At 52.7% G+C, this 24,859-nt stretch overlaps 12 protein-coding genes and 4 non-coding genes across 16 annotated transcripts, besides 29 other annotated features; all 16 read right to left on the bottom strand.

Annotated features, from left to right (window-relative positions):
• On the bottom strand, nt 1–378 carry Tc00.1047053507559.120 (surface protease GP63, putative; the record flags this gene model as incomplete). Its single annotated transcript, XM_806282.1, has 1 exon — nt 1–378. A coding segment is annotated over one exon (378 nt), but the record flags the coding sequence as incomplete, so codon positions are not given.
• Nucleotides 1–2,455: a sequence feature (areas not merged during assembly with more than two copies in the genome that could not be assigned to a particular haplotype).
• Tc00.1047053507559.150 lies at nt 995–1,081 on the bottom strand. The gene has a single exon (XR_008255458.1). It is a non-coding gene; the product is annotated as a C/D small nucleolar RNA (snoRNA), TB6C1C3 (small nucleolar RNA).
• On the bottom strand, nt 1,122–1,198 carry Tc00.1047053507559.140. The gene has a single exon (XR_008255457.1). It is a non-coding gene; the product is annotated as an H/ACA snoRNA, TC6C1H2 (small nucleolar RNA).
• On the bottom strand, nt 1,248–1,317 carry Tc00.1047053507559.130. Its single transcript, XR_008255456.1, has one exon. It is a non-coding gene; the product is annotated as an H/ACA snoRNA, TC6C1H1 (small nucleolar RNA).
• Nucleotides 1,690–1,763: a microsatellite.
• Nucleotides 2,021–2,068: a sequence feature (T-rich).
• On the bottom strand, nt 2,149–4,116 carry Tc00.1047053507559.110 (surface protease GP63, putative; the record flags this gene model as incomplete). The annotated part of the gene is made up of 1 exon (XM_806281.1): nt 2,149–4,116. One exon carries the CDS (start codon nt 4,114–4,116, stop codon nt 2,149–2,151), a length of 1,968 nt encoding a protein of 655 aa, XP_811374.1.
• Nucleotides 2,456–3,250: a sequence feature (haploid, Esmeraldo-like haplotype).
• Nucleotides 3,090–3,115: a microsatellite.
• Nucleotides 3,209–3,265: a sequence feature (GA-rich).
• Nucleotides 3,251–4,102: a sequence feature (areas not merged during assembly with more than two copies in the genome that could not be assigned to a particular haplotype).
• Nucleotides 4,103–15,741: a sequence feature (heterozygous, Esmeraldo-like haplotype).
• Nucleotides 4,733–4,819, bottom strand: Tc00.1047053507559.105. The gene has a single exon (XR_008255455.1). It is a non-coding gene; the product is annotated as a C/D small nucleolar RNA (snoRNA), TB6C1C3 (small nucleolar RNA).
• Nucleotides 5,128–5,176: a microsatellite.
• On the bottom strand, nt 5,309–7,159 carry Tc00.1047053507559.100 (uncharacterized protein; the record flags this gene model as incomplete). Its single annotated transcript, XM_806280.1, has 1 exon — nt 5,309–7,159. The coding sequence occupies one exon, from the start codon at nt 7,157–7,159 to the stop codon at nt 5,309–5,311; it is 1,851 nt and encodes a 616-aa protein (XP_811373.1).
• Nucleotides 7,058–7,080: a microsatellite.
• Nucleotides 8,180–8,206: a microsatellite.
• On the bottom strand, nt 8,325–10,010 carry Tc00.1047053507559.90 (uncharacterized protein; the record flags this gene model as incomplete). The annotated part of the gene is made up of 1 exon (XM_806279.1): nt 8,325–10,010. One exon carries the CDS (start codon nt 10,008–10,010, stop codon nt 8,325–8,327), a length of 1,686 nt encoding a protein of 561 aa, XP_811372.1.
• Nucleotides 10,097–10,151: a microsatellite.
• Nucleotides 10,306–10,328: a sequence feature (AT_rich).
• Nucleotides 10,369–10,393: a microsatellite.
• Nucleotides 10,717–11,541, bottom strand: Tc00.1047053507559.80 (deoxyribose-phosphate aldolase, putative; the record flags this gene model as incomplete). The annotated part of the gene is made up of 1 exon (XM_806278.1): nt 10,717–11,541. The coding sequence occupies one exon, from the start codon at nt 11,539–11,541 to the stop codon at nt 10,717–10,719; it is 825 nt and encodes a 274-aa protein (XP_811371.1).
• Nucleotides 11,547–11,568: a sequence feature (AT_rich).
• Nucleotides 11,831–11,857: a microsatellite.
• Nucleotides 11,941–12,894, bottom strand: Tc00.1047053507559.70 (uncharacterized protein; the record flags this gene model as incomplete). Its single annotated transcript, XM_806277.1, has 1 exon — nt 11,941–12,894. One exon carries the CDS (start codon nt 12,892–12,894, stop codon nt 11,941–11,943), a length of 954 nt encoding a protein of 317 aa, XP_811370.1.
• Nucleotides 13,004–13,046: a microsatellite.
• Nucleotides 13,394–13,417: a microsatellite.
• Nucleotides 13,777–13,799: a microsatellite.
• Tc00.1047053507559.60 (uncharacterized protein) lies at nt 13,864–15,654 on the bottom strand (the record flags this gene model as incomplete). Its single annotated transcript, XM_806276.1, has 1 exon — nt 13,864–15,654. One exon carries the CDS (start codon nt 15,652–15,654, stop codon nt 13,864–13,866), a length of 1,791 nt encoding a protein of 596 aa, XP_811369.1.
• Nucleotides 15,678–15,826: a sequence feature (T-rich).
• Nucleotides 15,742–15,760: a sequence feature (areas merged during assembly that could not be assigned to a particular haplotype. This can correspond to areas where the two haplotypes were merged or to regions with more than two copies in the genome that were merged during assembly.).
• Nucleotides 15,761–15,801: a sequence feature (areas merged during assembly that could not be assigned to a particular haplotype. This can correspond to areas where the two haplotypes were merged or to regions with more than two copies in the genome that were merged during assembly.).
• Nucleotides 15,802–21,785: a sequence feature (heterozygous, Esmeraldo-like haplotype).
• Tc00.1047053507559.50 (kinesin, putative) lies at nt 15,925–17,757 on the bottom strand (the record flags this gene model as incomplete). The annotated part of the gene is made up of 1 exon (XM_806275.1): nt 15,925–17,757. One exon carries the CDS (start codon nt 17,755–17,757, stop codon nt 15,925–15,927), a length of 1,833 nt encoding a protein of 610 aa, XP_811368.1.
• Nucleotides 16,417–16,439: a microsatellite.
• Nucleotides 18,136–18,166: a microsatellite.
• On the bottom strand, nt 18,431–19,084 carry Tc00.1047053507559.40 (uncharacterized protein; the record flags this gene model as incomplete). Its single annotated transcript, XM_806274.1, has 1 exon — nt 18,431–19,084. One exon carries the CDS (start codon nt 19,082–19,084, stop codon nt 18,431–18,433), a length of 654 nt encoding a protein of 217 aa, XP_811367.1.
• On the bottom strand, nt 19,496–21,430 carry Tc00.1047053507559.30 (uncharacterized protein; the record flags this gene model as incomplete). The annotated part of the gene is made up of 1 exon (XM_806273.1): nt 19,496–21,430. One exon carries the CDS (start codon nt 21,428–21,430, stop codon nt 19,496–19,498), a length of 1,935 nt encoding a protein of 644 aa, XP_811366.1.
• Nucleotides 21,786–22,112: a sequence feature (areas merged during assembly that could not be assigned to a particular haplotype. This can correspond to areas where the two haplotypes were merged or to regions with more than two copies in the genome that were merged during assembly.).
• Tc00.1047053507559.20 (uncharacterized protein) lies at nt 21,825–23,114 on the bottom strand (the record flags this gene model as incomplete). The annotated part of the gene is made up of 1 exon (XM_806272.1): nt 21,825–23,114. The coding sequence occupies one exon, from the start codon at nt 23,112–23,114 to the stop codon at nt 21,825–21,827; it is 1,290 nt and encodes a 429-aa protein (XP_811365.1).
• Nucleotides 22,113–24,859: a sequence feature (heterozygous, Esmeraldo-like haplotype).
• Nucleotides 23,421–23,467: a microsatellite.
• Nucleotides 23,725–23,866: a sequence feature (T-rich).
• On the bottom strand, nt 23,947–24,859 carry Tc00.1047053507559.10 (surface protease GP63, putative; the record flags this gene model as incomplete). The annotated part of the gene is made up of 1 exon (XM_806271.1): nt 23,947–24,859. A coding segment is annotated over one exon (913 nt), but the record flags the coding sequence as incomplete, so codon positions are not given.

Below are 24,859 nucleotides of genomic sequence, written 5' to 3'. Positions count from 1 at the left end.
TGGAAGCTCGCTGTGCATCTTCGCCGCCTCGGAAAGAATCACGTTCTCGAGAATGTCCACCTTCTCCTCCGTCAGAATGTCCTCCTCCTGGCAGACCATCTCCTTGCCAAAAAACATGTTTATATGCTCCCCGGCCCTGGTGCAGAATCCCCCCAACCCCTCCAGGTCATCCGCAAACACCTTGATTCGGAGGGGCGCCCAGTCACTGCCCACGGACACAGTGACAGGACTGGCCGGCTCCTCCCCGCCCGTCACCTCGCCAACGTTCCGTGGCAGGCGATCAAACACGCAATGGTGCGGCACCGCAATGACGAGGCCGCCACCGGTGCACAGCAACAGGAGCAGCGCGCAGCAAAGCTGGCGGAGCTGGCGAAGCATTGTGAGTAGCTTGTTTCTAGCGTTCAAAACTATTCCTGCATGCACAGCGAAAGTGCGCACAAGACAAGAATAGAACAAACACACAAGAGAAATAAAATGGCATCTACACAAACAGGCACGCGCAGGGCAAAAGCAACAGTTGAGCACGACGCAAATCCGTCGCGGTCCTCTTTGCACTCCACAGTTGTGTACCGCACAATCATTTTGCGCCCAGCTGTTGGCACACACCCTTCCAAATGCCGCGGGATATCAATGGCTTTCGGTCGCAGTGGCGTGTGGTCCGCCTCCGCCAGCAGGAGTGTGTCGTTCTCCGCAACTCGGCAAGACTCCCCTCCGGAGGCTGCGCGATAGTAAAAAATGGGGGTGGCAATGCCATCAGAGACGGGTACAGAGTGCACCTCACGCAAAGGAGTCAGACGCTTTGTTAGGATAAAGACGATCGGGACGCATCACATGCACGGCAGACCCCCATAGGAAACAAGGGGGCAAACAGTGGCCAGCCACAGCCCGGGGAAGCACACTCCGGCACGACAGAGGAGGCGAGGTGGTGCACCGTGGCACAGAGAGACAGAGAGGGAGAAGGCGGCGGAGAGGGCTGTGGAGGGAAGGAGCGAGCCAGTCCCGTGCCTGTTGTGGGTGGCTGGGTGCACGGAGATGTAACTCATCGTCACGGTCATACAAATGCCTCGATTGATCGCATCATGAAGTTGTCAGCCGCCCTGTGCGTTTCACGCCGTCGGTGCTGCTCTTGCGGGCCCGATTGAGACAGTCACGGCACAGAAATGATGATATACGGCCGCCGCCTCACCCACGGAGCACGCTCCACTCACGCGCGCACAGCACTCCTTCCCCTCCGCGCAATGGCCGTGGGATCTGGGGCAGCACAGGTGCAGGCGAAGTGATCGTTGCAAGCACGGCGCCTGTGTTTTCGCTGGCCGTCAGCATCGGAGGCGGCACTCACACCGCAGAGGTGCTGGTGGCAGTGGGGCAAGAAAAAACGAACGGCCGGTCCATCCCGCGAGAGGGCAGCCGAGTAAAACATCCTAAGCAACAAGAGAGGCAACAAAAAGAAGAAACAGGCAATCGGGCAAGACCCGCCTCCACTCCAAAAACACAACACAGCTACCGCCCCAGAGCGCTGACACATCCCCAGTGAGCCCAACAAGAAGGAAGTAAAACACCCGCACATTCATTCGGTGCCCGTCCACAAAAGAGAAAAAAAGAAAAACCTATTATCAGGTGCCTCCGCCATCACCGAAAAAAGACTTCTTTCAAACCCTCGGCGCGTTTTCACGGGATGTCGCAATGCGCAATAATAATAATAATAATAATAATAATAATAATAATAATAATAATAATAATAATAATAATAATAATAATAATAAAAGAAAAACATTGGGAAATGGGGAAGAAGTCAGTTCCCTGCGCTGTCGCTCCGCCAACACGCCTCTGAACACACAGATGCACCACAGCCAGAGGGGATGCATGACTTCAGCACCGGTCATTTCCAAAGCAAACGTCCTACACACACCTTACATAATGTCCTCCGCCGGGCGGTGAGGCCAATGAGAAGTCACAGGCACTCTTGTAGCCGGGAGAGGGCGAAAAGACTTTGGCTCACCGCGGCAGAAAACAAAGCAATAAAAAACATAAAAAAAAAAAAAAACAATAGAAAAAAACATGAAAAAAATGTCTGAGCTCCTATAGCAAAAGGATTCCAAGAGAGGCCCAATGGAGCAGGGGAGGTGCGGTGTCGGCAACAGGTACGGGTCAGGGTGCGACAATCACCGTGCCGATCACAATGAGGAGAAGAAGCGGCGCAGAAGTGACCGCCAAAGCGCTGCTCGCATCACTGTGCTTCAACATGGTGAGGCAGACGTCGCTGAACAAGGGGCATCTTATGCTGCCCGCCGTGAATGGCGCCGGGGGCGTCAGCGTCTGTCCCGGTGCACAGGGATGCCACTCCTCGCTGCCCCTGTACCGCACACTTAGCGTGCCCTCACCACACCTCAACTGCACGCACACGTCACCAACAACCGTACTGCCCATCCGAAGGTTCTCCCCAGTCAAGCAGCGCGAGGACGGGCCAACAACGCTCCCAGGCATGATGGCCTCGTCGCCATCCATGCACCCTGTGCCATTCATTGGCGCAATGAAGGGGCAGTACTCCATCATGGCCCCTCGCCTGGAGCCCTGCTTGGTGGCGAAGTACTGGAACTCCGGTGGGATGTTATCGTCCTGGTAAATTGCGCAGGTCCCCAGCGACTGGCGATCAGACGTGCACCGCAGAGTGGCGTCGCTCGAGTCGGTGCAGAACATATCAGGGTACAGCGTGGCACCGTCCGTCACGCACTTGTCGGTCAGCAGCGCGCAGCCGGCTCCGCTGCCCCAGCTCATCGGCTCCGCCATCTCGAAGTTTGCCTTGTAGTAGCCGAGGTCGGTGAACAGTGCCATCGTGATCGCGGTGTAGTAGCCGGAAACAACGAAGCCCGCCATCAGCTCATCCTTCGCGTTCCGCCGCCCCCAGTGAGACATCAGGCCAAGCCACGAAGGCGGCCTCCACTGCTTCTCCACCACCGTGAGCGTGGTGCCCGTTGAGAGGGTTCCGTCCGCCGCCGCCTGCGTTGATGCGGAAATATGTTGGGCCGCACGCAGCCTGAGCATACGTTCTCTCTCTCTTCTCCTCACTGGCTCCGCTGGTAGCTCAGCAGCTCCTCTTCCTCCTCCTCTTCCTCCTGGCAGATCTGGCAAAATTCTTTCTCCTCCTCTTTCTCTCCTTTCTCCTGGAAAAATTCTTCCTGCTCTTCCTCCTGGCAGATCTGGCAAAATCCTTCCTCCTCCTCTTTCTCTCCATTCTCCTGGCCCAGCACCCCTTCCTCTTCCTCCTGGCGCCGCCGGATTCCGCGTTGGCGGCGCAAACTCCAGCTCCATGCCCGGCGCTGACTCGCAGCCGTAGTGGTGCCTTGCCTGCTCCAGCGTATTCCGGGAATTCACAACGTGGACACTGCTCCTCCCACGCACACCCACCTCCCGCTTCACCAGCGCCTGCCCCTCCATGTCCGTCACAATGAAACCGAGGGCGTGCGCCATCTCGTGCACAGCCACGCGGATGTGCTGCGACGTGTTCTCGATGTGGCGCGGGTTGTAGTTGATGACGCCAACAACAGGACGCCCTCGCGGGCCCAACGTCGCGCACGGCATCGCCCACGCAAAGGTCGGCTTGAACGTCGGAACAGCAGTCGCGTACAGCACCATGTCCGCATCGGGCACCCCATCCGTGTGGTGCTCCTCCGGCACAGGAAACTTCCCGCAAACACTGCCCTCACGGAACCTCGGCACGACCAGCGGGCCATCCAGCGGCCGCACCAGCAGACGCTCGCCGTGCATCTTCGCCGCCTCGGAAAGAATCACGTTCTCGAGAATGTCCACCTTCTCCTCCGTCAGAATGTCCTCCTCCTGGCAGACCATCTCCTTGCCAAAAAACATGTTTATATGCTCCCCGGCCCTGGTGCAGAATCCCCCCAACCCCTCCAGGTCATCCGCAAACACCTTGATTCGGAGGGGCGCCCAGTCACTGCCCACGGACACAGTGACAGGACTGGCCGGCTCCTCCCCGCCCGTCACCTCGCCAACGTTCCGTGGCAGGCGATCAAACACGCAATGGTGCGGCACCGCAATGACGAGGCCGCCACCGGTGCACAGCAACAGGAGCAGCGCGCAGCAAAGCTGGCGAAGCATTGTGAGTAGCTTGTTTCTAGCGTTCAAAACTATTCCTGCATGCACAGCGAAAGTGCGCACAAGACAAGAATAGAACAAACACACAAGAGAAATAAAATGGCATCTACACAAACAGGCACGCGCAGGGCAAAAGCAGCAGTCGAGCACGACGCAAATCCGTCGCAGTCCTCTTTGCACTCCACAGTTGTGTACCGCACAATCATTTTGCGCCCAGCTGTTGGCACACACCCTTCCAAATGCCGCGGGATATCAATGGCTTTCGGTCGCAGTGGCGTGTGGTCCGCCTCCGCCAGCAGGAGTGTGTCGTTCTCCGCAACTCGGCAAGACTCCCCTCCGGAGGCTGCGCGATAGTAAAAAATGGGGGTGGCAATGCCATCAGAGACGGGTACAGAGTGCACCTCACGCAAAGGAGTCAGACGCTTTGTTAGGATAAAGACGATCGGGACGCATCACATGCACGGCAGACCCCCATAGGAAACAAGGGGGCAAACAGTGGCCAGCCACAGCCCGGGAAAGCACACTCCGGCACGACAGAGGAGGCGAGGTGGTGCACCGTGGCACAGAGAGACAGGGAGGGAGAAGGCGGCGGAGAGGGCTGTGGAGGGAAGGAGCGAGCCAGTCCCGTGCCTGTTGTAGGTGGCTGGGGGCACGGAGGTGTAACTCATCGTCACGGTCATACAAATGCCTCGATTGATCGCATCATGAAGTCGTCAGTCGCCCTGCGTGTTCCGTGCATTCGCTTCTTCTCGTGTTGCACTAACGTCTTTGGACGTCGGAGACGCTAAAATTATTTTCTCAGCATTGCATGATTTGCCGGTGGATCTAAAGAACGATGCTGAAGTGACAATCAAGCACGCCATCTACTGAAGCACGTACTTTTTTTTTGTTTGTTTGTTTGTAAATCAAAGGAGTGACTACTTGCAATGAGTAAAGAAGGGCAATCGAACAAAAAAATTGCAATTCGATTCATCCATCTCTCGGGAAAGCGCCCGCTACAGCAGTTGACCCAAAAATAAAAATAAGTAAAAATAATAATAATAATTTTAATAAAATAAAATAAAAAAATGGGTCAAATGCAAATAAAAATCGCAAAGCAAGCCAATAAAAACTGCAAAAACGACTTTCTTTTTCCTCCACCCACAATTTTTCATAGCTTGTAAAGGAAAAAAAAAAAAAAGAAGTAATGCTGCAATCAAGATATTATTTGAATGGGTCGTGGTATAAATACACCGCTCAAAGATTCCTCCGCATCATGAGATCGTTGTTGCGCTTGTTTTTGTTTCTCCTCCGTGGCCGCAGCTGTTTCGGTTTCTGTTACTGTTTGCAGTGGCTCCTCTGCATGTTGACGAAATAGGGAAGAAAGCGACTCAACTGTCGGATCCTGTCGCGCCACAATAGAGCGTGCACTGATAGATCGTGGATCCTTCGTGTCCTCCACATCCTGTTGTTGCTGTTGTGACGACGACAACGGCCGCAGGGATTGCTGAAGTCCCTGTGAACGCGGCGCAGCTGCGGGATCTGATACCTGCCCCTCTATACCAAGACGCCGCAAAACGCGCTGAATGCGCAGGAGCTCCTTGCGATGACGACAAAGAACTCGCACATCAGCGGTGCGCTGCTCTAGTCGCTGGCGCAGTAGTGTGTTTTCCTCCGACAGGATCACAGTCCTGTTGTGGAGTTCCTCGTTTTCATTCGTGAGTCGCTCCACAGAGCGCTCCACCATGGCAAAGGGACTGTTGGAGTTGTTCAACGCCTCCCGCGCCATATCTAGGGAAGCCTGCAGCCGTGCAATCTGCTTGTCTTTAAATTCCACGTCGTGCTGTATGGCAGCGAGACGATTCTCTAATTGCAGACAACGTTTCGTTACGGTAAGCGTATGTGCCAACTTGCGTGAACGCGGTAAGGCAAGCCAGCTCTCATAGTTACTCAAGGCGTCGGTGGCGGAAGGCGCCGAGGGTGCCCCATCACCTCCCGCCGCCGCAGAAAGTGAAGCAGCGGTAAGTGACACTTGCCCGCCGGACTGCATCGCCAAGTTCGAGACAAACAGTTCGGACTCGAGCTCAAGGTCAGCAAGAGTCTTCAATTTCTCCTCCGCTCCTCTGAGGCACGCTTCAAGCTCCATCACCCGCTGGCTGTTTTTTAGCTTCAACTCATAATACTCCGACTTGAGTATGTCAAGCTTCTGCTCCGAGCATTCGGCACTTGTTTTGTATCGCTCCGCCTCCATTTCCGCCTCACGAAGCCGCACTCCAAGTCGTGTGGCCTCCTCCGTCTTGACAGATGCATTCAACTTGGCCGTGAGAAACTGCTCCTGGTCCATGTAGGCATTCTTCAGTCTTGACTCTAATTCCCGAACCTTCCCCTCGAGCTCCACCACACTGCTGCCGCGCTGCTCCACTTCTTGCAGCTGACGTCGGAAGGACTGACGTTCCGCCTCCACGACCGCCTCCAGTTCTTTGAGCCTTTGCTGAAGCTCTTTGTTCTCACGTGTAAGTCGTGTCGTCTCTGTCGACATCTCCGTCGCCCTCTGCATTGCCGCGTCCTTCGCAGCCCGCATTGAACCAAGCTGGTGATAAATACCAAGCTTCACTGTGTCCAGCAGATCCCGCTTCCCCTCCTCAAGGGAATCAATCGCCCTGTACTCCTCTTCCGTGATGGGGTTCATGAGCTCCATACGTATCTGTGACTTGAGACGGTCCACCTGTGACTGCGTCGCCCCAAATTGCTGCTGCAGACGGAGAGTCAACGCGGAAACTTCAACTTCCCTCGCTCGCAGCCGCGTATTCTCCTCCTGCAAAAGACGAATTTCGTCCTTTTGTCGCTCAATGCGCCGCAAGAGCTCCTTAGATGAACTGGGCAGTCCACCCAGCACGGCCGCCAGCTGCGGATCGTGACGCAGCAACGAACTGGCGCTCTCCTCCGTGCCGCTTGCCAAATCGTCGGTGGTGGTGGTGGTGGTGGTGGACATCATTGCCGGGGAGTGCGCCGGACGCGGACGTTGCCGTCGCGACCGATCATCCGTCGGGTCCACAGGGGTCGCCATCAACAATTTGGGTGACAGAAACAAATAACAATAGTAACAAACAAATATCTCGCACACAAAAAAAAGACACCCGCACACGTCGATGCCCTTCCCTCTATAAATAGGCACGTGTGTGAGGTGGGCGGAAGTGTCGAGCACCACTCACGCCTTGTATGGGCTCTCCCCCTCCCTTTTGCTTGCAGCCAAAAGAAAAAAAAAAATGTCACTCACAAAACAGTGGCCATACACACACAAAAAAAAAAGAAATACACGTCATTCCACCGTGAGGGAAAACGCAGAAATAAAGATAAAAAAACATCCATTGACGCTTAGTTATCTCAAAGTAGAACTCTCGCGGGGTCTGCAGGTGCGGCAGATAAAAAGTACATCGCATCCATTGCAGCTACCACAGATTTTTTCGTCTTCCCAAAGGAATAACAGAGAGAAAAATCACCAGAAAAGGCGCCCACCTTGTCGCTGGCCAAAGCATTCGCATGCTCGTCGGGACACTTCTACACGCCTCACCGCCGCCTGTGCGGCACACAACGCATATGAGTTGGCGAATCTCAGCCCTTGTAACTCAAGAGGATATGCGGGGCACCATCTTCGGCAGGGAAACATTCAGGCAAACGCATCCTTCCCCTCTTTGGGTGCGGCGTGTAAAATATCGCAAGAGGCTGCACATTTTCGCTACACTGTCATGGTATTACAAAAAAAAAAAAAAATGCGTCCTTGGTATTGTTACCAACTCCTCGGCAGCAGCCGCGACTCTCGATGGCGAGTGACTCATGCGCCCAAAACCACGGCACCTCGATGTCGACAATTCGTGCAAAGGCGGCGTTCCACGATCGAAAGAAGTCACCGTAAAGAACATAATGCACCCGGTACCCCCTAAAAAAACAGAAATTAGAAGCTTCTGGCGGCACTACGGCGAAGGCTCACCGTAACAAAAAGCAGACAAGAGCTGGTGGCTTGTAGCCCTGCCCATTTTTTTTTTTTTTTTGGAGAAGATGTGCGTTTCCGTTTAATTCGTGGCAAACCAAAAAAAAAAAAAAAAACAAAGAAAAAGATCTTAAAAGAGAAAATAATAATAATAATCACACTGAAATATAAAAAACACATTTACACATCACATTCTGCCCCCCTATCACGCCCCAGCACCAGAAAGGAAAAAAAGAGCCTTTTCTCACTCAAGCAAGTACTGAGGGAAGGAAGTTGCCAAAGCCGTTCTTTCAGGGAAACTCAGTGCAAGTTCCGCATCCACGCTACCCAAAAAACGCTCTCGCTGCTGTCGCAGTTTGGCGATAATTGCGGACTTCTCATTGTTGTCCCTCTCAAGAGCCTCCATTTCATGCAGGAGATGCCCCAAATCATCTGAAAGTGGTTTGTACGCACCGTTTTGGGCCACAGGAAAGCTACTCGTTCCACCGGTTAGCAAACCCGACAGTTGAACGGACGGCATTGTTTGTGTGGCCACATCACACCTCTGCATGCCGCTTGCTGTTGAGCTTTTTTCCCTCCTTTGCCGCACAACCGGCTCGTCTAGTGCCACCCACGATGAGGCGCGCTGCGCCGTCTCGCTAAGCTCCCGCTGTAACCGCTGCACCAACGCCGTGCTCTCTTCCTCCACCTCGCACAGACGATGTGCAGCCACCTGCCGCTCCAAATCCCGCTCACGCCGCTCTCGCTCAATAAATTTGTGCATCTCTTCAATTTCATAAAGTAGTTGCCGCAAAAAAAGAGCCATTTGGTTATGTTCTGCCTCCATGGCACAACGTACCGACTTTGCAACAGCCTGCAAAAGCAATGGCTGATGCGATAACTTGGATGTACCATCCGAAAAAGACGCGATGGCGCAGATGGTTTCCTTCCACAACTCCTCCACATCCTTGAAATGGATGCCCGTTTCGGATGCTAATGGAAGTGTATGTGTTTCAATTTTATTCGTGGCCGTTGCATTCATTGCAGCCACAAACTCAAACGCATCTCTCGCCGCCTGCTTCAATTCCGCCACGGCACTGTCTTCTACGCCCTGAGATTCATCTTCCTCAAGCGGTTCCACGATGGAAAAGCCATGCAACTTCCGTAGCTGACGGATTTCGTCGTCCCGTCGTGCAAGGACCTCACGGAGATTCTGAATGGTGGTCGCATCAATACCCACACGCCTCTTCTCCTCAAGCTCTGCCACTTTTTCCTGCAAACTCCGCATCGCCTCAGCATGTTCCGACTCCAGCCGCTCACGTTCAGTCCGTTCCTCATGAAGCTGCTGGAGGAGTGTTGACTCACGACTTCGAAGCATTTCTAGCACACCTTTTGTTGAGTCCTCACGCTCTGGCAACGGCAGTGGTGGGAAAAGTGGTGTGGGATAAGAAAACAATGAAGCTTGACGCGCATTCCCCGGCGGTGATGGGTGGTGTTGACGCTTCAATCCATTGGAACAAAAAGTCCCCGCCGTCGATGCCCCTGACACACGATACCGATCCATCTCTTCCAAAAGCAACGCATTGTCGCGCTTCAGACGTTCGCAAAACTTACCGCGTTGGGCACATTCCTCCTCCAGTTTCTGAATGTGCCGCAGCAATCGCTTCTCCACATACTGCTTATATTGCAGTAGCAACTCTCTGGTGCGCACTAATTCACGTTCTGTAACCGCCAGTTTCGCGCGTGGTTCTGTCACCTCTGAGGATCCAGAAGAATGGCGGCAGGTGCTCGCAGTGAGACTCGAAAAAAACTGTTGGCTCCAGTCTGCCCACTGCGCTATGGGTGAGGAGTGAGGGCGGCTGCCAACATTTTCCTCGTCGTCATACCGCACAAAGTCCCTCCGGTCGTCACCATCGCGCTTCACGTCCCTCACTCCGCGGTGAACGCGCATCTTGTCACCAGATAAAAAATGCCGCTGTTTTCACTGGGAATAAAGGATTTGTGATTTTTCCTCTGCAAAGACGCTCCAAAGACAAGTTTCTTTTTTGTTTGTTTGTTTGTTTTTCTTTTTTTTTTTTTTTTTTTTTTTTTTGCATCGAATACACGTGCCACCCCCCTTACCACCTCCCTGCCTGCTCTGGAGAAGAGGTCCGTGTGTGAATATCGCCAATGTCTGTGGGTCTAATTATGAATGGCTACGATGATTGCGAGGGAGGCCGTGAGCAAGGCCAAGAAAAATGCATCACATTAAAAAATAAAAATAAAAAAAGAAAAGACACAGCAGAGTTGCAAATAATGCAAATAAACGGTTTTTTTTTTTTTTTTTCTTTTTTTCCTCTCTCCCCGGCAGAACGTGTACGTACAGCAACACTCTTCCAGACATCCAAATCCCATCGTCTTTTTTCCTTCGCCCCCTATTTTTGTTCTTTCACCCCGTTGGTCTGCACCAAACCCGCCCTTTTCGCCCCCAGTGGAAACTTAAACTAAAGCCCTGGCTCCGTTTATGTATCCATTTCTATTTTATGGCTTTGCTCCCTTTTTTTCTTTTTTCCTCTGTCGTCATCACCCCGCCTAAGTCCATGCCAGATGCTGCACCCCTCCCCCGCACTTTGTTTTGCCGCTGCGGGTGCCGCCGGCTGGAAACTCGCGATTTGCCCTCACTTGCACGTGACGATGGCGATGCTGCTACTTGTGCCTAGGCGGGAAACACCTGCCTTCACGTACTGCAAGGCTGTGAACCGATCCCGCACACCACCACTCGCCTTCACCTTCGCGGCCTTGCCAACAACGGCGAGCATGACATCAATGGCCTCCGGTGTGGCCCCACCACCGCTGTTAAACCCAGTGGATGTCTTTACAAAACTCGCGCCCGCCACAACAGAGATGATGGCACAGTCAATAATCTCCTCCTCCGTCAAGAGGCACGTTTCAAAGATAACTTTTGTCGTCACGTGCGGTGGGCACACGGCAAGGACTGCCTTAATGTCTTCCAGGACATAACGGTAGTCCTTGTCCTTCAGCGCACCAACGTTCAGCACCATATCCATATCCTCCGCGCCTTCCTGCACCATCGTCTTCGCCTCCGCTACTTTCGTTGCGGTACTGCATGCCCCAAGGGGAAAGCCACATGATGCGCCAGTCTTGATGCCTGTGCCACGCAGCTTCTCCACGCAAAGCTTCACGCGAGAACTGTTCACACAAACCGCATAAAATTTGTACTGCTTCGCCTCCTCACAGAGCTTCACAATGTCTGCCTTTGGCGCCTCCTGCTTAAGCTGCGTGTGGTCAATGTAGGCAGCCAAGTTGACATCATCACCCGGAAGCGGTGGGCGCCATGAGCCGTCCGTCACTTTCAAGTGGGGGAACTTCGACTCGAGGTCAGGTATCTGCAGCTCTCCTGCCAGGAATCGGACGCGCTCCAGGATTTTCCCATTAAGTTTCCCAGTAAAGCCCGGGCGCTCAGTCATACGCAGGTCAGTCATTGTTGTTTTATTTAAAATATATATAATCTTCTCCTCTTACGGTACGGTTTACCGCACTCTTTATCCACACGGTACCAGAAAAAAAAAAAAAAAAAGTTCTTAAAAAGTACAAGATAATTCAAAACGCATAAATGCGTCGAGATACCCGAGAACACATGGTATTCCACGAGGAAACTTACACTTGTAGAAGCAAACGCGACAATAAAACTCATTTGACTCATTCGCTCTATGGTTTACACGTAATATTTTTATTTACATATTATTTGAGGATAACACCGTGTGGATCTCCCACACACACACACACATACACGCATACGTTAAGGTAAACTCACTCATTGCTTTTCTTGCTGTTCCTTTTATCTTCATTATGATGCGCGTATCTTTTCTTCCCTCGACCACTCACTGAAGTCGATTCTTCTTCTTTTTCTTCGCGGGCACGCTGCTTCCAGCGCTGCTCTCATTTCTATGGCTGTTCCCGTCGTTCCTCTCCATCCTCGTCGACAGTGTTGGTGTCACCGTTGGCCTTGTGGATGCAGAAGCGCGGGAGACAAGTTGATGGGCAGCCCGTATGGCGTCATCGACGGATCGGAGATCGTTGCCTTCAAAAGAAGTCACCGCTCGATCGCTGTTACGTTCATTCATCGTACGACGCCGTCCCCACGCGATGATGCTGAAACGATCGCCAATCGGCGTGTTAACACGCGGTACCCCGTGCGTAAATGCGTTGTTTACTTCACTTGTAAAGGCAAAGCAGTCACCGTTGCGCTGCGGGAAGTCGAACTGGTGGCCAGAGGCCTCGTGCACGAAGAGAAGACTGCGCGTCGCCCCAAGTGTGATGCCCACCGTAAAGTCCTCGCGCAACCTCTCGCCGGCGTGGGTGGAGGTGCCTCCATACGCGTGGCTGTCGTGATGCTGCGGCTTCCACTGATGCCCGTCGCGGTAATAATTCAGTCGCGTGGCGTACACGTCCAAATCAAAGTACTCCGCCAGCATTTCTATTATTTCGTTAAACATCGCGCTGATTCCTGTCGGGTTCTCAAATATTTCATGACGGCTCCAATCGATGCGTCCGCCGTCGCGTGACATGTTCGCCCCCGTCGCGGCCACCAACTCCGCCCTCAGCCTCTCGTAAAGCCGCATGTCAGCCTCCTCACATACAAAACGGCGGATGTAAACTGCGTTGCCGGCCAACACGGCGCGAACGTCATCGCAAAGTTGACCATCCACGCGAGCCGCTTCGGAGCTCAGGATGGACGCGGCGCATTGCGATGCTTCGTTGCAAAATGCCCTGCGAGTCACCAGACGTTTCTGGAGCAGAGACGACTTCCACTTTGGTGACTCGCCCTCCGTCATATGCGGCACAGACACACACAACGGAGACGAGAATGATAGCACGACTACCGTCTACATGGATCGCGCCACACACAAGAAAAAAACGCCGAGAGAGATAAAGAGACAAGGGCACACACACACACACACACACACACACACACACACACACACACCAACAAAAAATGCAGCAGCACTGTAAAAGAAAATACCCTCATTAAAAAGAGACGGAAAGGGCCAAAGAAACAAAGTGCAAAAAGAAAAAGGAACGGAAATATGCTTGTCGCGTGCATAATATAGATATATTCTATATACATATGTATATTACACGCATATATACTGACGCCATTACATGACCGGGGGCAAATAAAAATGCAAATACATCTCTCTCACAGAAACTTCTCTAAATGATTTGCAAATCGAAAGGGGCCGCAGACTCACACGTCCCCACCCGACCTCATAAAAATAAAAGAAAAATACAAAAGACTTGCCATTCGCCTGCACACGCATACACCAGACCACTAAAAAAAAAAAAAAAAAAAAGAAACAAGTGTAGGGCACATATATTCATGTGCGTTTGTGTGTTAGACACAATACGCGCATTACACATTTGGGGCAAAACTGAGAGAAATTCCCAAATAAATGTGTGGATACAACCAACTAAAAAAAAAAAAAACAACGCCCCATACTACTTCCTCAGCCCCCTACAAGGAACGCATAAAAAAAGTAGAAAAGAAAAAATGGAGCCCCATATTTAACTTCTGTGCTTTTTTTGTTATATGTTTCCTTACTTCTGTTTGCTTCTCATTCGAGTGGAGTGTGTGGGTGGGGAAAAGGGCGGAAAAGTTGTCTCCTTTTCGCTCACGGTTCTCACGCAAATTTCTTAATTTGCGCCCGTCTCCTTCCTTTTTTTTTTTTTTTTTTTTTTTGTGTGTGTGTGTGTGCGTGTATTTTCAAATTTCATTTACTGATCTCTAAACCGACAGTTTGATGTCACGTGTGGCCCCCTGCATCATTGACGTCTATACCCCCATTCTCTACTTGCCCCTTCACCAACACATGCGCCCATTCACTGCGAAGTAACTCTCCCGTGACACCCTTTTCGTGTTCCATCGCCTCCGGTTCGTTCGTGGACGGAAGCACATGTGGCGACGCTGCTGGCATCGTCTTTGATGTCTCCATTTGTGCCGTGATTCCAAAGCCCGACGCGTTATAACCCACATTTGGAGATAGAACGTGCGACGGTTGCTGTCGCTGCATCCAGGCTGCCATGTACTCCTCCAGCCGCTGCTCAATAGAGGCAAGGAAAAGCTTCACCGTGCCGCGGGAGAGTACCGACACGCCGTGCTGAGCGATGATCATGCTATCATCGCATCCCAGCGCGTCAAAGATGGACTGCACGTCCGGTAGGCTGGCATCAATTTGTGTCCTCACACACTCCGCCTGCTGCTCGTGGTCAAGAGTATCGATTTGTATCTGACGCAGTTTTGCCTGCAGCTCCTCCAGCTCCTCACGAGCGCGGTGTTCGACCTCCGAGCCTTCTGTCGCAATCCACCGCGCCTCCTGGAGCGCCTCCTTCTCCTGTTCAAGAGCTGCCAAGTCATCCTGCGTGCGGTGGAGCAAAGAGTACAGCTGAAACCGCTCCTCCCCACCCTCACATATGTAACGCTCTATGTCGGGAAGACTCTCAGAGCCGGCCATTTCCGCAAGCCGACCAATGTAACGTTCGAACTCCGCCACCTGGCGCGAAAGATCATTGTTCTCTGGCTCACTGTCATCATCGTTCCCATTTTCTCCATGTCTGATCGCGCGACTGGCGGCTTCATCCTCGCGTACGAGACGCTCCGCAGCCTCTCGCTCCCGGGTGACATTCCGCAATTCATCCTCCAGTTTGGCGACGCCTTCACGCAGTTTCGTCTTCACCACCTTATCACGCTCCTCTACCCCAACTAGATCGCTAAATGCATTTTCATAGGCCTCGTGATCTGCCTCGGATGCCCGCTGAAGTTCTAGTAGTTGCTGCCGATAAGCATCGCGCTCCTCAGAGAGAACGTTGCACACTTCAATAAGAAAGGAAGTTTCCTTCATAATTTCCAGCATCTCATTCTCGCGATCCTGGAAGATTTCGTCACCGCGTCTCTGCGCCGTCAGCAGCACGTCAATATCTCTCCGCAGGGCCTTCACCTCTTCGATGATACCCGACCGCCGATCCGTCTCAAACTCAACATGGGCTTCAAGCCCACGGAGTTGTAAACGCGAGGCCCGCGTCTGCAGCTCAATTTCAATGCAGCTGCGACGTGATTGTCTGTTGGAATAATCCGCACGCGAGCGAGCATTGCCACATTGTCGCTGCATGTCGTGAATGCGCTGTCGCAAAGCAACGACCCTCGCCTTGATTTCACTTAATACCTCTCGGGCCTTTTCAACCGCCTCGCGCGCCATGCAGTACTTATGCGAGGATGCTCTAAGCAGGTTGGACTCCCTGCCGCGAACAAACGTGTACATCGATGTTTCCCGCGGCGCCGTCTGTGCCATGCGCAACTCTTCGATTTTTGCCTTGTACTTACTATTCTCAATACGCAGCAGATCCAACTCCTGCTCCTGCCTGGCACAGTCACGGCGAAATCGATCCTCCGTTTCACGCAGCTGCAACTCCGCCTGCACCTGCCGGCGCCGCAGCGACTCCACTAGTGTGATGCCGGCACCACGCGGTACCGACAGCGTGGCATCATTCCGTTTCGTCGCGGATGGACCCGTGGGCCTACCGCCTCCCGCCTCTTCCATGATGCCTGAACAACGGCACACGCAAAAAAAAAGGGGGAAAAAATACAAAAAAATAAATAAAAAACACCTTCATTGAGCAAAAGGGAAAAAAAAAAAAAAAAGGAACACGTCGATCAGACAAAAAAAAAAGAATATAATTTATACAGAGAAATGACATAAAAAAAAAAAAAAAGGAGGGAGAGGGAGAGAGAGATAACTTCTTTCCATTGCAACCTTACAAAGGCGGCATCAGGCAATTACAACAGACCTGTAATGAATCAGCAACAACCGCTAAGAGTGAGGTGGTCCATCGAGTAAGTCGTGAATCTGCTTCACTTCTAAACGTAACATGGCCGCCTCGTGCTGCTGTGCCTCATACATCGCAAGCACCGTGCGAAGGCGGCGGCGTAACTCACTATTACTGTTTTGATAGTAAAGTGCCTCCTTCGCCAATAAGCCAAGTTGTTCCTCCCTCGCCGTCAACTGCTGACCGCCATCGCCCCAGCCACCCTCAATTTTGTTGACGTGAGTGCATTCGCCCGCCGCATTCACCGCTGCAGCAGCCCCACCCCATCTTGCCGCAATAATGGGCCTCTTCAAAGAGTCGCTTGGTGGGTGTCTCTCGTGGTTTTGCACTGCCCTTTCTTCTCCCCAAACAGCGGGACGCGGTTGGGACGAAGGATGTGAGAAGAAACTTTGGTCATTCTGTCGGGGAATTATGCCGTAAAGCTGCAGAGTGTCCTGGACGTAGTTCACATTGGGCGGAATCGGCACTGAATTCCACTGCTGTTGCTGCTGCTGCTGCTCTTGGTGTTTTTGTTGTTTTTGCCAGTTAGCCTGCCTCATATCTGGCGTTGATCGCGGTGTGGCGGTAGGACGACCCTCAAGAAATGCTACCCGTCTCCTCAGTGACTCATTTTCCTCCAGCAGTAATCGCATGTCTTTGATCTGCTGCGCAAAGACCGCCTCATCATTCTTAAGCTCGTCGCGGCACCGTTGCACCTGTTCCTCAAGCCCCGCAACTCGTTGCCGCAGTCGCCCCACCTCCGCTGCGGCTTCTGAGGAAATATCATCGGCATTCTTCCTCGCCAAGGATTCCTGGTCGTGGCCGGCGTCCGCGTTTCTCACAACTTCCGCCGCTGCCGCCTGATCATCAAACTGCGGCAATGGCTCGTTTAGGATATGCATGGCAAAGGCAGCGTACTGTAACGTACGCGTCGTCTCGTCGCTGTTTGACGCATCCGAGGCGACGCAGGCAATGAGGAGTGTCGTGCTGTTCCCACCAAGTGAATCCCGTAAAAGACGTGTCAGTTTACTGCTGCGGTACGGCACATGACGAGGGCTTTCAGGGGACTGGAAATGATTTCGACTAAGCGCCCGAATAACGTTCCCAAGAGCCAACAAACCGCCGTTGATGGCAATGCTCTCACGGAAGCGCTGACCCACGTTTTGTGTCTTTTTGTTCCGCTCCGACCCGGCCAAGTCAACAAGATTCAATTTGGACTGCCGCTCATGATTAAAGATCGTAAAAATGCTATGGCTACGCGATGAGTGCTCACTCATATTCGTCGCGCCCGTCGTACGCATGCGGGCGCCATGGTTGATGATGTCCTGAACCTCCGCTATGCTGCGGGCCTTCACACGAGCGGCGCCAACCACCACTACCCCGCCACCGCCACCGCCGCTGCCGCTGCCGTCGCTCTCATGCAGCTGCAGATGTTTCGTCGAGCCAACGGGGTCGTCTGTAAGGAGATCACGCAGCGTCTCACCGTAGACCTCAATACACTGAAAACTAAGTTTTGAAGTGGAGTTTGACATGTTCTCCACGATGTACCGCACCACAAGCGGGGTAAGGCCGTCCATTGTATATGTCTTCCCCGTGCCCGTCTGCCCATAGGCGAGGACCGTCGCGTTGTAGCCAGCAAGAAATCGATCCACGAGCGCCACAACACTTTCAAAGAAGATCAACTCAGTTGAGTCATGGCGGCCGTACACACGGTCCACGTGGTAGACACGGCGATTAGAAACGCAGACTCTTCTCTCGTCGAGCGGCGCAACGGCAAGCACACTACCGGCAGTTGGCAACGGCCGAATGCGGGCCGCAACACGCACCTTCTCCGTCATTTCAAACGCCCAAAACAGGCAGACACAAACACAAAAAAAAAAAAAGAAGGAGAAACCCCTTCACTGCCTCCCCTCCTGCTGCAGCTGCAAAAAGGGTGTGTGTGGATGTGTATTGAATAGAGAAAAAGTGTGTGGCGGACCTTCAGAAATCACCTCGTTAATTGCAACAAAAATATCTATCGCAGTATTCTTTACCACCGCCTAAAAGTCTATAAAATACGTGTAACCGTATGCGTGTGTACGTATGGATTGTATATATCAATTCAAATAAAATACAAGAAGAAACAGAATTCCCGCTTCACCTTCTTCCCCTTTTCTTTCTTCTCTTTTAAAGCACAGAAAAAAACCTGCGGCTAATGAGTAAAAAGTGGAACGTGCAAGAAAAAAAAAAAAAAAAAAAGAAAGAAAACGATGATAATAAATAAAAGTAGCAGCACGAAATGGGAAGCAAAAAACGCGCAAAAAAAAATTTTTTGGGCGAAGAAGAGTTGGCCAGTATACTCTTAATTATGAGATGACCATAAATATTTGTTTCGGTTTCGCCAAGTCCTTATCTGCACTTCTGTTTCAATTTGCACTTCTTTGTTGTTGTTGTTCTCACCGTAAATCCCGCAGCTTGGCGGCCCGACGGCAAATTATTGTTAACCACAACTCACCCATCACCCCCCGCAGGCTACTCGGTTGTTGCAAGAAATGGCGTATCGGTGCACTTCGGCGGTCGCGGCTGCGGCTTTGTGATGCGGACCGTTTCAATCTCATTCGTGTCTTCCTTCGTTAACGCCTTCGGCTCGTGCCTCGGCACGCGGACCATCACGCGCTGCAACAAAGGGGACCGGAGTGTCGATAAGAGGGCGGCATCCTCCTCGCTCTCGTTGTCACCATTACGCGTCCGCTTGCGAGAGGAGCTGGCGCTGCCAAGAATCTCCGACGACAACACCCCATTCTTCGACCGCAGCAGCTCCGTTTTTAGCGCGTGCCGTTTGGAATACATGCAGACATGCCGCCCACCACTCGGGCCAGGGTTTTCATTGTCCTCATCGGCATCCCTCCCTTCCCCGCAGTCGGAGGATCCCGCGGCGACGGCATTCTTTATTCGTGAGAGCACATCGGCAAACCCCACCGACTGCGCGCTCCATGCTTCCTGCACGCCGCCCTCGTAGCCAACTCCCATCACGCCATCCTTCCGCCGTGTCTTGATGTGGCTCGTCACGCCCTCCTGGTTCTTCCCCAGGCCGCTGCCCTCCGTCCAGCCGGAGCGCCTCAGCATCGATTTGCCGATATTATTCTCGGAATTCGACCAACGTGTTCCATTCGGGTCGTCGCTCATGTGATATTTGCCCCTTCCCTCCCTCCTCCGGTGGTTGCTTGTTTGTTATTATTGGATCGATGTGCGTTTTTTGCGTGCCCCTCGTGTTTTCCTTCCTTTTTGGACTCTTCCCGTTTTTTCTCTCCTTCACTCACACAGAGAGAAACACAATGCGTGTATATAATTTGATGCGGCCGGGTTTCTTTACCCCACCCACCACCAACACCGCCCTTTTCCTTTCCTTTTTGTTTTTTTGTTGTTTTTTTATTGCATCGTGTAGTCATCATCCCGGATGCATACACACGCAAAGAAACAAAGAAAATATATAATAAAAAAAGCACATTCTTACGTATTGACGTGTGTAATATATATCCCACACACAAGGCATGCAAAATTGCACAAAAAAAGGAATAAACTGAAAAAATCAACGAATCAAGAAGGCGTGTGGGTACGTTTTGTCGGCAACTCTCGAATAGGTCCCCGTTGGCGTGCGGTCAACGCCTCGTCATCCACGACGCCCTCATAATTCACAGCCGCAGCCGCCTCATCGCCATCTACCGCCAGAGATGCAGGAAATAAATGAGCCGGTTCTGGTTGTAGTATCTTCAGCTCCTGCAAGGCGTCCTTGATAGCCTCCGGTGCCCGCAGCAGAAACCCCGGTATCATTTCTCGTAGTAACTGGTAAAGAGTGCGGGCGCGGTAAAAGTCACCGGCCACACGACAAGCTCTAAAAAGGTACGTGAGGGTGTCGTAGTCAATGTGGCTCCCGCTATATAAAACACACAAATCAACAATGTTGAAAACACGGCAATCTCCACGACGGCTGAGGGCATCTAAAAGCGGATTCGCCACGTCCCTGGTGATCACAAGGCCATGATACTTGTGCGTGACCAGGACAGTGTACGCCTGGTTTAGACGCTCATCCAATTGGGAGCGGGCAAAGACCGTCAAAACAAGCCGATGAGCTTCTTGAAACTGTTGGCGTGCTAACTCCCTCACTTCCTCCTCATCCTCTTTAATTGAGTAGTGCGTCGCGTCAGGGACGGCAGATGTGTCGCCGTCCACGCCGTCTCGCGGGCGAAGCTCCACAATGGCACGCAAAGAATGCAGCAGATCATCATAAATGGCACTGGAGCTAGACTCGTCGTCCAGGAACAAATCCAGCAGCTCCACCTTGGCTACAATCAGCTCGTACTCTATAGAAAGCGTCATGGGAGAACGATCCACAATGTCAACGGCATCGCGTAAGAAAACATCAGGGGATACAGCCTCCACACGCATGACCCGAAGCAACGCAAGAGATAGCAACAACCGAAGTGCCGCCTCGTCCGAGTCATCTAGCGCGAGTGGATTTCCATTGTTTGCGTTCCGCTGCAGCGTGACATCCACCGCGTCGTTGACATGTTGTATTTGTCGAAGACAAGAAAAACTTTCATGCTTCTCGTATTGCCGCCAAATGGCCCCCGCAGCAATGCGGACCAGCGGGATGTGCACCATTTCGTCACCGTACTCTGCGTGATGTTCGGCGAGAAACAGCAACACCATTCTCGCTCCAAGGGCGTTCTCCGGTAACAATTTTGTCAGCCCCTTCGCAAAGTTCTCCGCGAGATGCAGCTGCCCTCCCGACTGCCGCGCGGAGAAGTTAAAAAGCAGTCGAAAAAATCTCACCAGTGCCCTCGCCAGTGGACTCGACTCCGTCAGAACAATCGTCGCGGTGATGGGCTGCATTGCAGACACAACAGCAGCCGTCACATCCTGAAAAAAATTAACAGTCATCTCACCGTCACCGTCGCCACCATGTGAAGCCTCACACACACTGCAAAACGACTCCAGCAAAACGCTGAGTGCTCCGCCATCACTGCACGGTATTCGCGCGCTTAAAGGCACAACGCCACCCGTCATCAGCAACGTTTCACGCGTAGGACGCAGCAGTGGAGGCATATCCGGCACCTCCGACTCACGCCCCGCCGCAAGAATATCTTCTGGCACTCTCGCACACCGCCAGGGACCGGCCTCACTTTGGCTCTCGGGCCCTTCTGGCACGCCCGGGTAGGAGAGAACGGCGTTGGCCTCAATATCGCTATACGGCGCCAAGTCACGAATGAGCCCCGGCCACACAGCGCTGCGTGAAGGGTAGCAGCCGCAGCGTAGAAGTCGAAATACGATGGCCAAAGTCGTGTCCGTCTCCTTCAACGCGCGGGCACAGTGCGCGGTGGCCAGCACCTGCTCCCAGAGACCGTCATCACGGACCGTCGCAGCGGTGCCTCGTGATGCAATGTGCTCCTCGGCACTTTGCACCAAATGTGTTAGGCGGCTGCTGAGTGTACCGCTGGATGGAGCGCAGCGCGCCACTGCGGAAAGACGCATTGCACGCTAACAGTCAAGTGCGGTGGCAACAAATGCGCAGCGCACAAAATAAGGCTATGGAAACAAGAAAGAAAGCAAGTGACACAAAAGCAAACAAAAAAAATCTCACCACTCCCCTTTTTTCACACGCCAGAGACATTTTTGCGCATGTACGTAGAGATACGCTGCAGCCATCGCGGTTACAGTAGCCGCATGCGAATGCAGGTAGTGAAGACAAAAAAATGAATTTCAACAAATGCTCGCCACGCTGACGTCAACTTTTCCCCATTTTTTCCCGCTACCCTTTTGTTCCTTCTCTTCGTTCATGATCCCCCTCACTGCCGTCACGGTGGAAGCCCCTCACACCCCAACCACAAACAACAGAAAAGAAAAAAAAAAGGAGAGCACTTCTCTTTCACTCCTGTCGGACGCATTTGGGACAGAAGCACTCAAAGTGCCGTTGCTGACAGAGTGCGCGTCGGTCCGCGTAAGACACGCGCGTTGTAAGGCTTGCGTTATAATCAATAAACAGCTGCTCCCCCTCCCGCACGTCCCGCAGCGTTACAAGACGGCGGTTCGTTGCGCCCGACCCCAGCAGGGCACAGTTTGGCTCGCAGCTGTGGTTGAGAAAGGAATAGCCGTGATAGAGAGCCATGCCACTTGGAAGCAAAAACTCATTCGTCTGTACAATCGCAAAAAGAGACAACAACTCCTCCATGTAAAGATGCGTCTGACGGAGCGCCGTCGCCAACGTTACAGCAAGCGCGCCCACCCCACTGAGCGCCGTGGAAGCATCGTAGTCCGCACGCCCACGCAGCGAACAAATTCGCGGCAACGCAAGTGGATGCATTTGTTGCACCGTAGACAATACGCAAAGCTTGGCCACTGCAAGACAGGCAAGAGCCGCACGTGACTCCTCCATCTTATCCGACAGCAGCCGCTCACGCATTGACCCCTCCCAAAACGCGTACATTTCGTTGCGGGAAACACAGGCGCAGACATGATACTCACGCCACGCCGCATCACGACAAGCCACGCTACAATAAGTCTCCCGATCACAATGTGCACATTGCACGCCACCTGCAGATGCACCACTCCTACCGATTGTGGCCAAGCAATGCGCACACGCGTCGTCACGCATCCGCTGCACAAGAAATGGCTGGTCCAGCATTACAGGCGTGCTAGAATTAATACGATCCAGTGCATAAATCCCTCGGCCGTAGACACTTTGTTTTGGCTTCTGCAACTCGACAAGTGGAAGGGTAGATACACGCTGCGCCATCATGCGCACAGAGCTCCTTGTATCTGTAAATGGCTCACTCTCCTGAACAATCATCTGCTCCTCAATAGGCCCCTCAATCGCTGGGGCATCCCTCGCCATTTTCAGCCACATACGCAGCTTTTCCCTCGCTGTTTCCTCAGAGACAAGCTGCAATGCATCACCAACGTTATTCTGCACACACAGACGTCGCTGTGCCTCTCGGCACTTCGCCAAAAACGCGTCCTGTTGCGTAAACTTCGCAACAATTTCGCCCAACAGAAGACCCACAGGATCCCTTGGGCAGCGATTCAGCATGCGAATGACGTAATCAGCCGCAATGGCATAATTGCCAAGCGCGGTGAAGTGCCACGCACGTTGAAGCCAAAAAAGGTTTAGCTCCCGAAAAGCATCGCGCGCCACCCACGAACTACGCAACCGTCCCATACCCTACAAATACAAAGCACAGCCAAAACATCTCGTAAGCAGACATAACAAAAAAAAGAAAATAAAATAACAGGCAATCGGGCAAGACCCGCCTCCACTCCAAAAACACAACACAGCTACCGCCCCAGAGCGCTGACAAATCCCCGGTGAGCCCAACAAGAAGGAAGTAAAACACCCGCACATTCATTCGGTGTCCGTCCACAAAAGAGAAAAAAAGAAAAACCTATTATCAGGTGCCTCCGCCATCACCGAAAAAAGACTTCTTTCAAAACCCTCGGCGCGTTTTCACGGGATGTCGCAATGCGCAATAATAATAATAATAATAATAATAATAATAATAATAATAATAATAAAAGAAAAATATTGGGAAATGGGGAAGAAGTCAGTTCCCTGCGCTGTCGCTCCGCCAACACGCCTCTGAACACACAGATGCACCACAGCCAGAGGGGATGCATGACTTCAGCACCGGTCATTTCCAAAGCAAACGTCCTACACACACCTTACATAATGTCCTCCGCCGGGCGGTGAGGCCAATGAGAAGTCACAGGCACTCTTGTAGCCGGGAGAGGGCGAAAAGACTTTGGCTCACCGCGGCAGAAAACAAAGCAATAAAAAACATGAAAAAAAAAAAGGAAAAAAAGAAAACAAAAAAGAAAAAAGAAACAAAGCAATAAAAAAAAAAAAAAAGAAACAAAACAAAAAAAAAAGAAACAATAAAAAAAGAAACAATAGAAAAAAAAAAAGAAAGAAAATGTCTGAGCTCCTATAGCAAAAGGATTCCAAGAGAGGCCCAATGGAGCAAAGGAGGTGCGGTGTCGGCAACAGGCGCGGGTCAGGGTGCGACAATCACCGTGCCGATCACAATGAGAAGGAGAAGAGGCGGCGCAGAAGTGACCGCCAGAGCGCTGCCATCGTTATTTCTGATCATCGCAAGGTGTTTCGGGTGGCTTTCCACGTCGGTGCTGCTCGCATCACTGTGCTTCAACATGGTGAGGCAGACGTCGCTGAACAAGGGGCATCTTATGCTGCCCGCCGTGAATGGCGCCGGGGGCGTCAGCGTCTGTCCCGGTGCACAGGGATGCCACTCCTCGCTGCCCCTGTACCGCACACTTAGCGTGCCCTCACCACACCTCAACTGCACGCACACGTCACCAACAACCGTACTGCCCATCCGAAGGTTCTCCCCAGTCAAGCAGCGCGAGGACGGGCCAACAACGCTCCCAGGCATGATGGCCTCGTCGCCATCCATGCACCCTGTGCCATTCATTGGCGCAATGAAGGGGCAGTACTCCATCATGGCCCCTCGCCTGGAGCCCTGCTTGGTGGCGAAGTACTGGAACTCCGGTGGGATGTTATCGTCCTGGTAAATTGCGCAGGTCCCCAGCGACTGGCGATCAGACGTGCACCGCAGAGTGGCGTCGCTCGAGTCGGTGCAGAACATATCAGGGTACAGCGTGGCACCGTCCGTCACGCACTTGTCGGTCAGCAGCGCGCAGCCGGCTCCGCTGCCCCAGCTCATCGGCTCCGCCATCTCGAAGTTTGCCTTGTAGTAGCCGAGGTCGGTGAACACTGCCATCGTGATCGCGGTGTAGTAGCCGGAAACAACGAAGCCCGCCATCAGCTCATCCTTCGCGTTCCGCCGCCCCCAGTGAGACGTCAGGCCAAGCCACGAAGGCGGCCTCCACTGCTTCTCCACCACCGTGAGCGTGGTGCCCGTTGAGAGGGTTCCGTCCGCCGCCGCCTGC

This window comes from Trypanosoma cruzi (assembly GCF_000209065.1).
Source record: "Trypanosoma cruzi strain CL Brener chromosome Unknown tcruzi_1047053507559, whole genome shotgun sequence".
Classification (NCBI taxonomy): Eukaryota; Euglenozoa; class Kinetoplastea; order Trypanosomatida; family Trypanosomatidae; genus Trypanosoma; species Trypanosoma cruzi.
The sequence above is the reverse complement of the archived record's forward strand: the minus strand, read 5'-3'. Positions and strand labels throughout refer to the sequence as shown.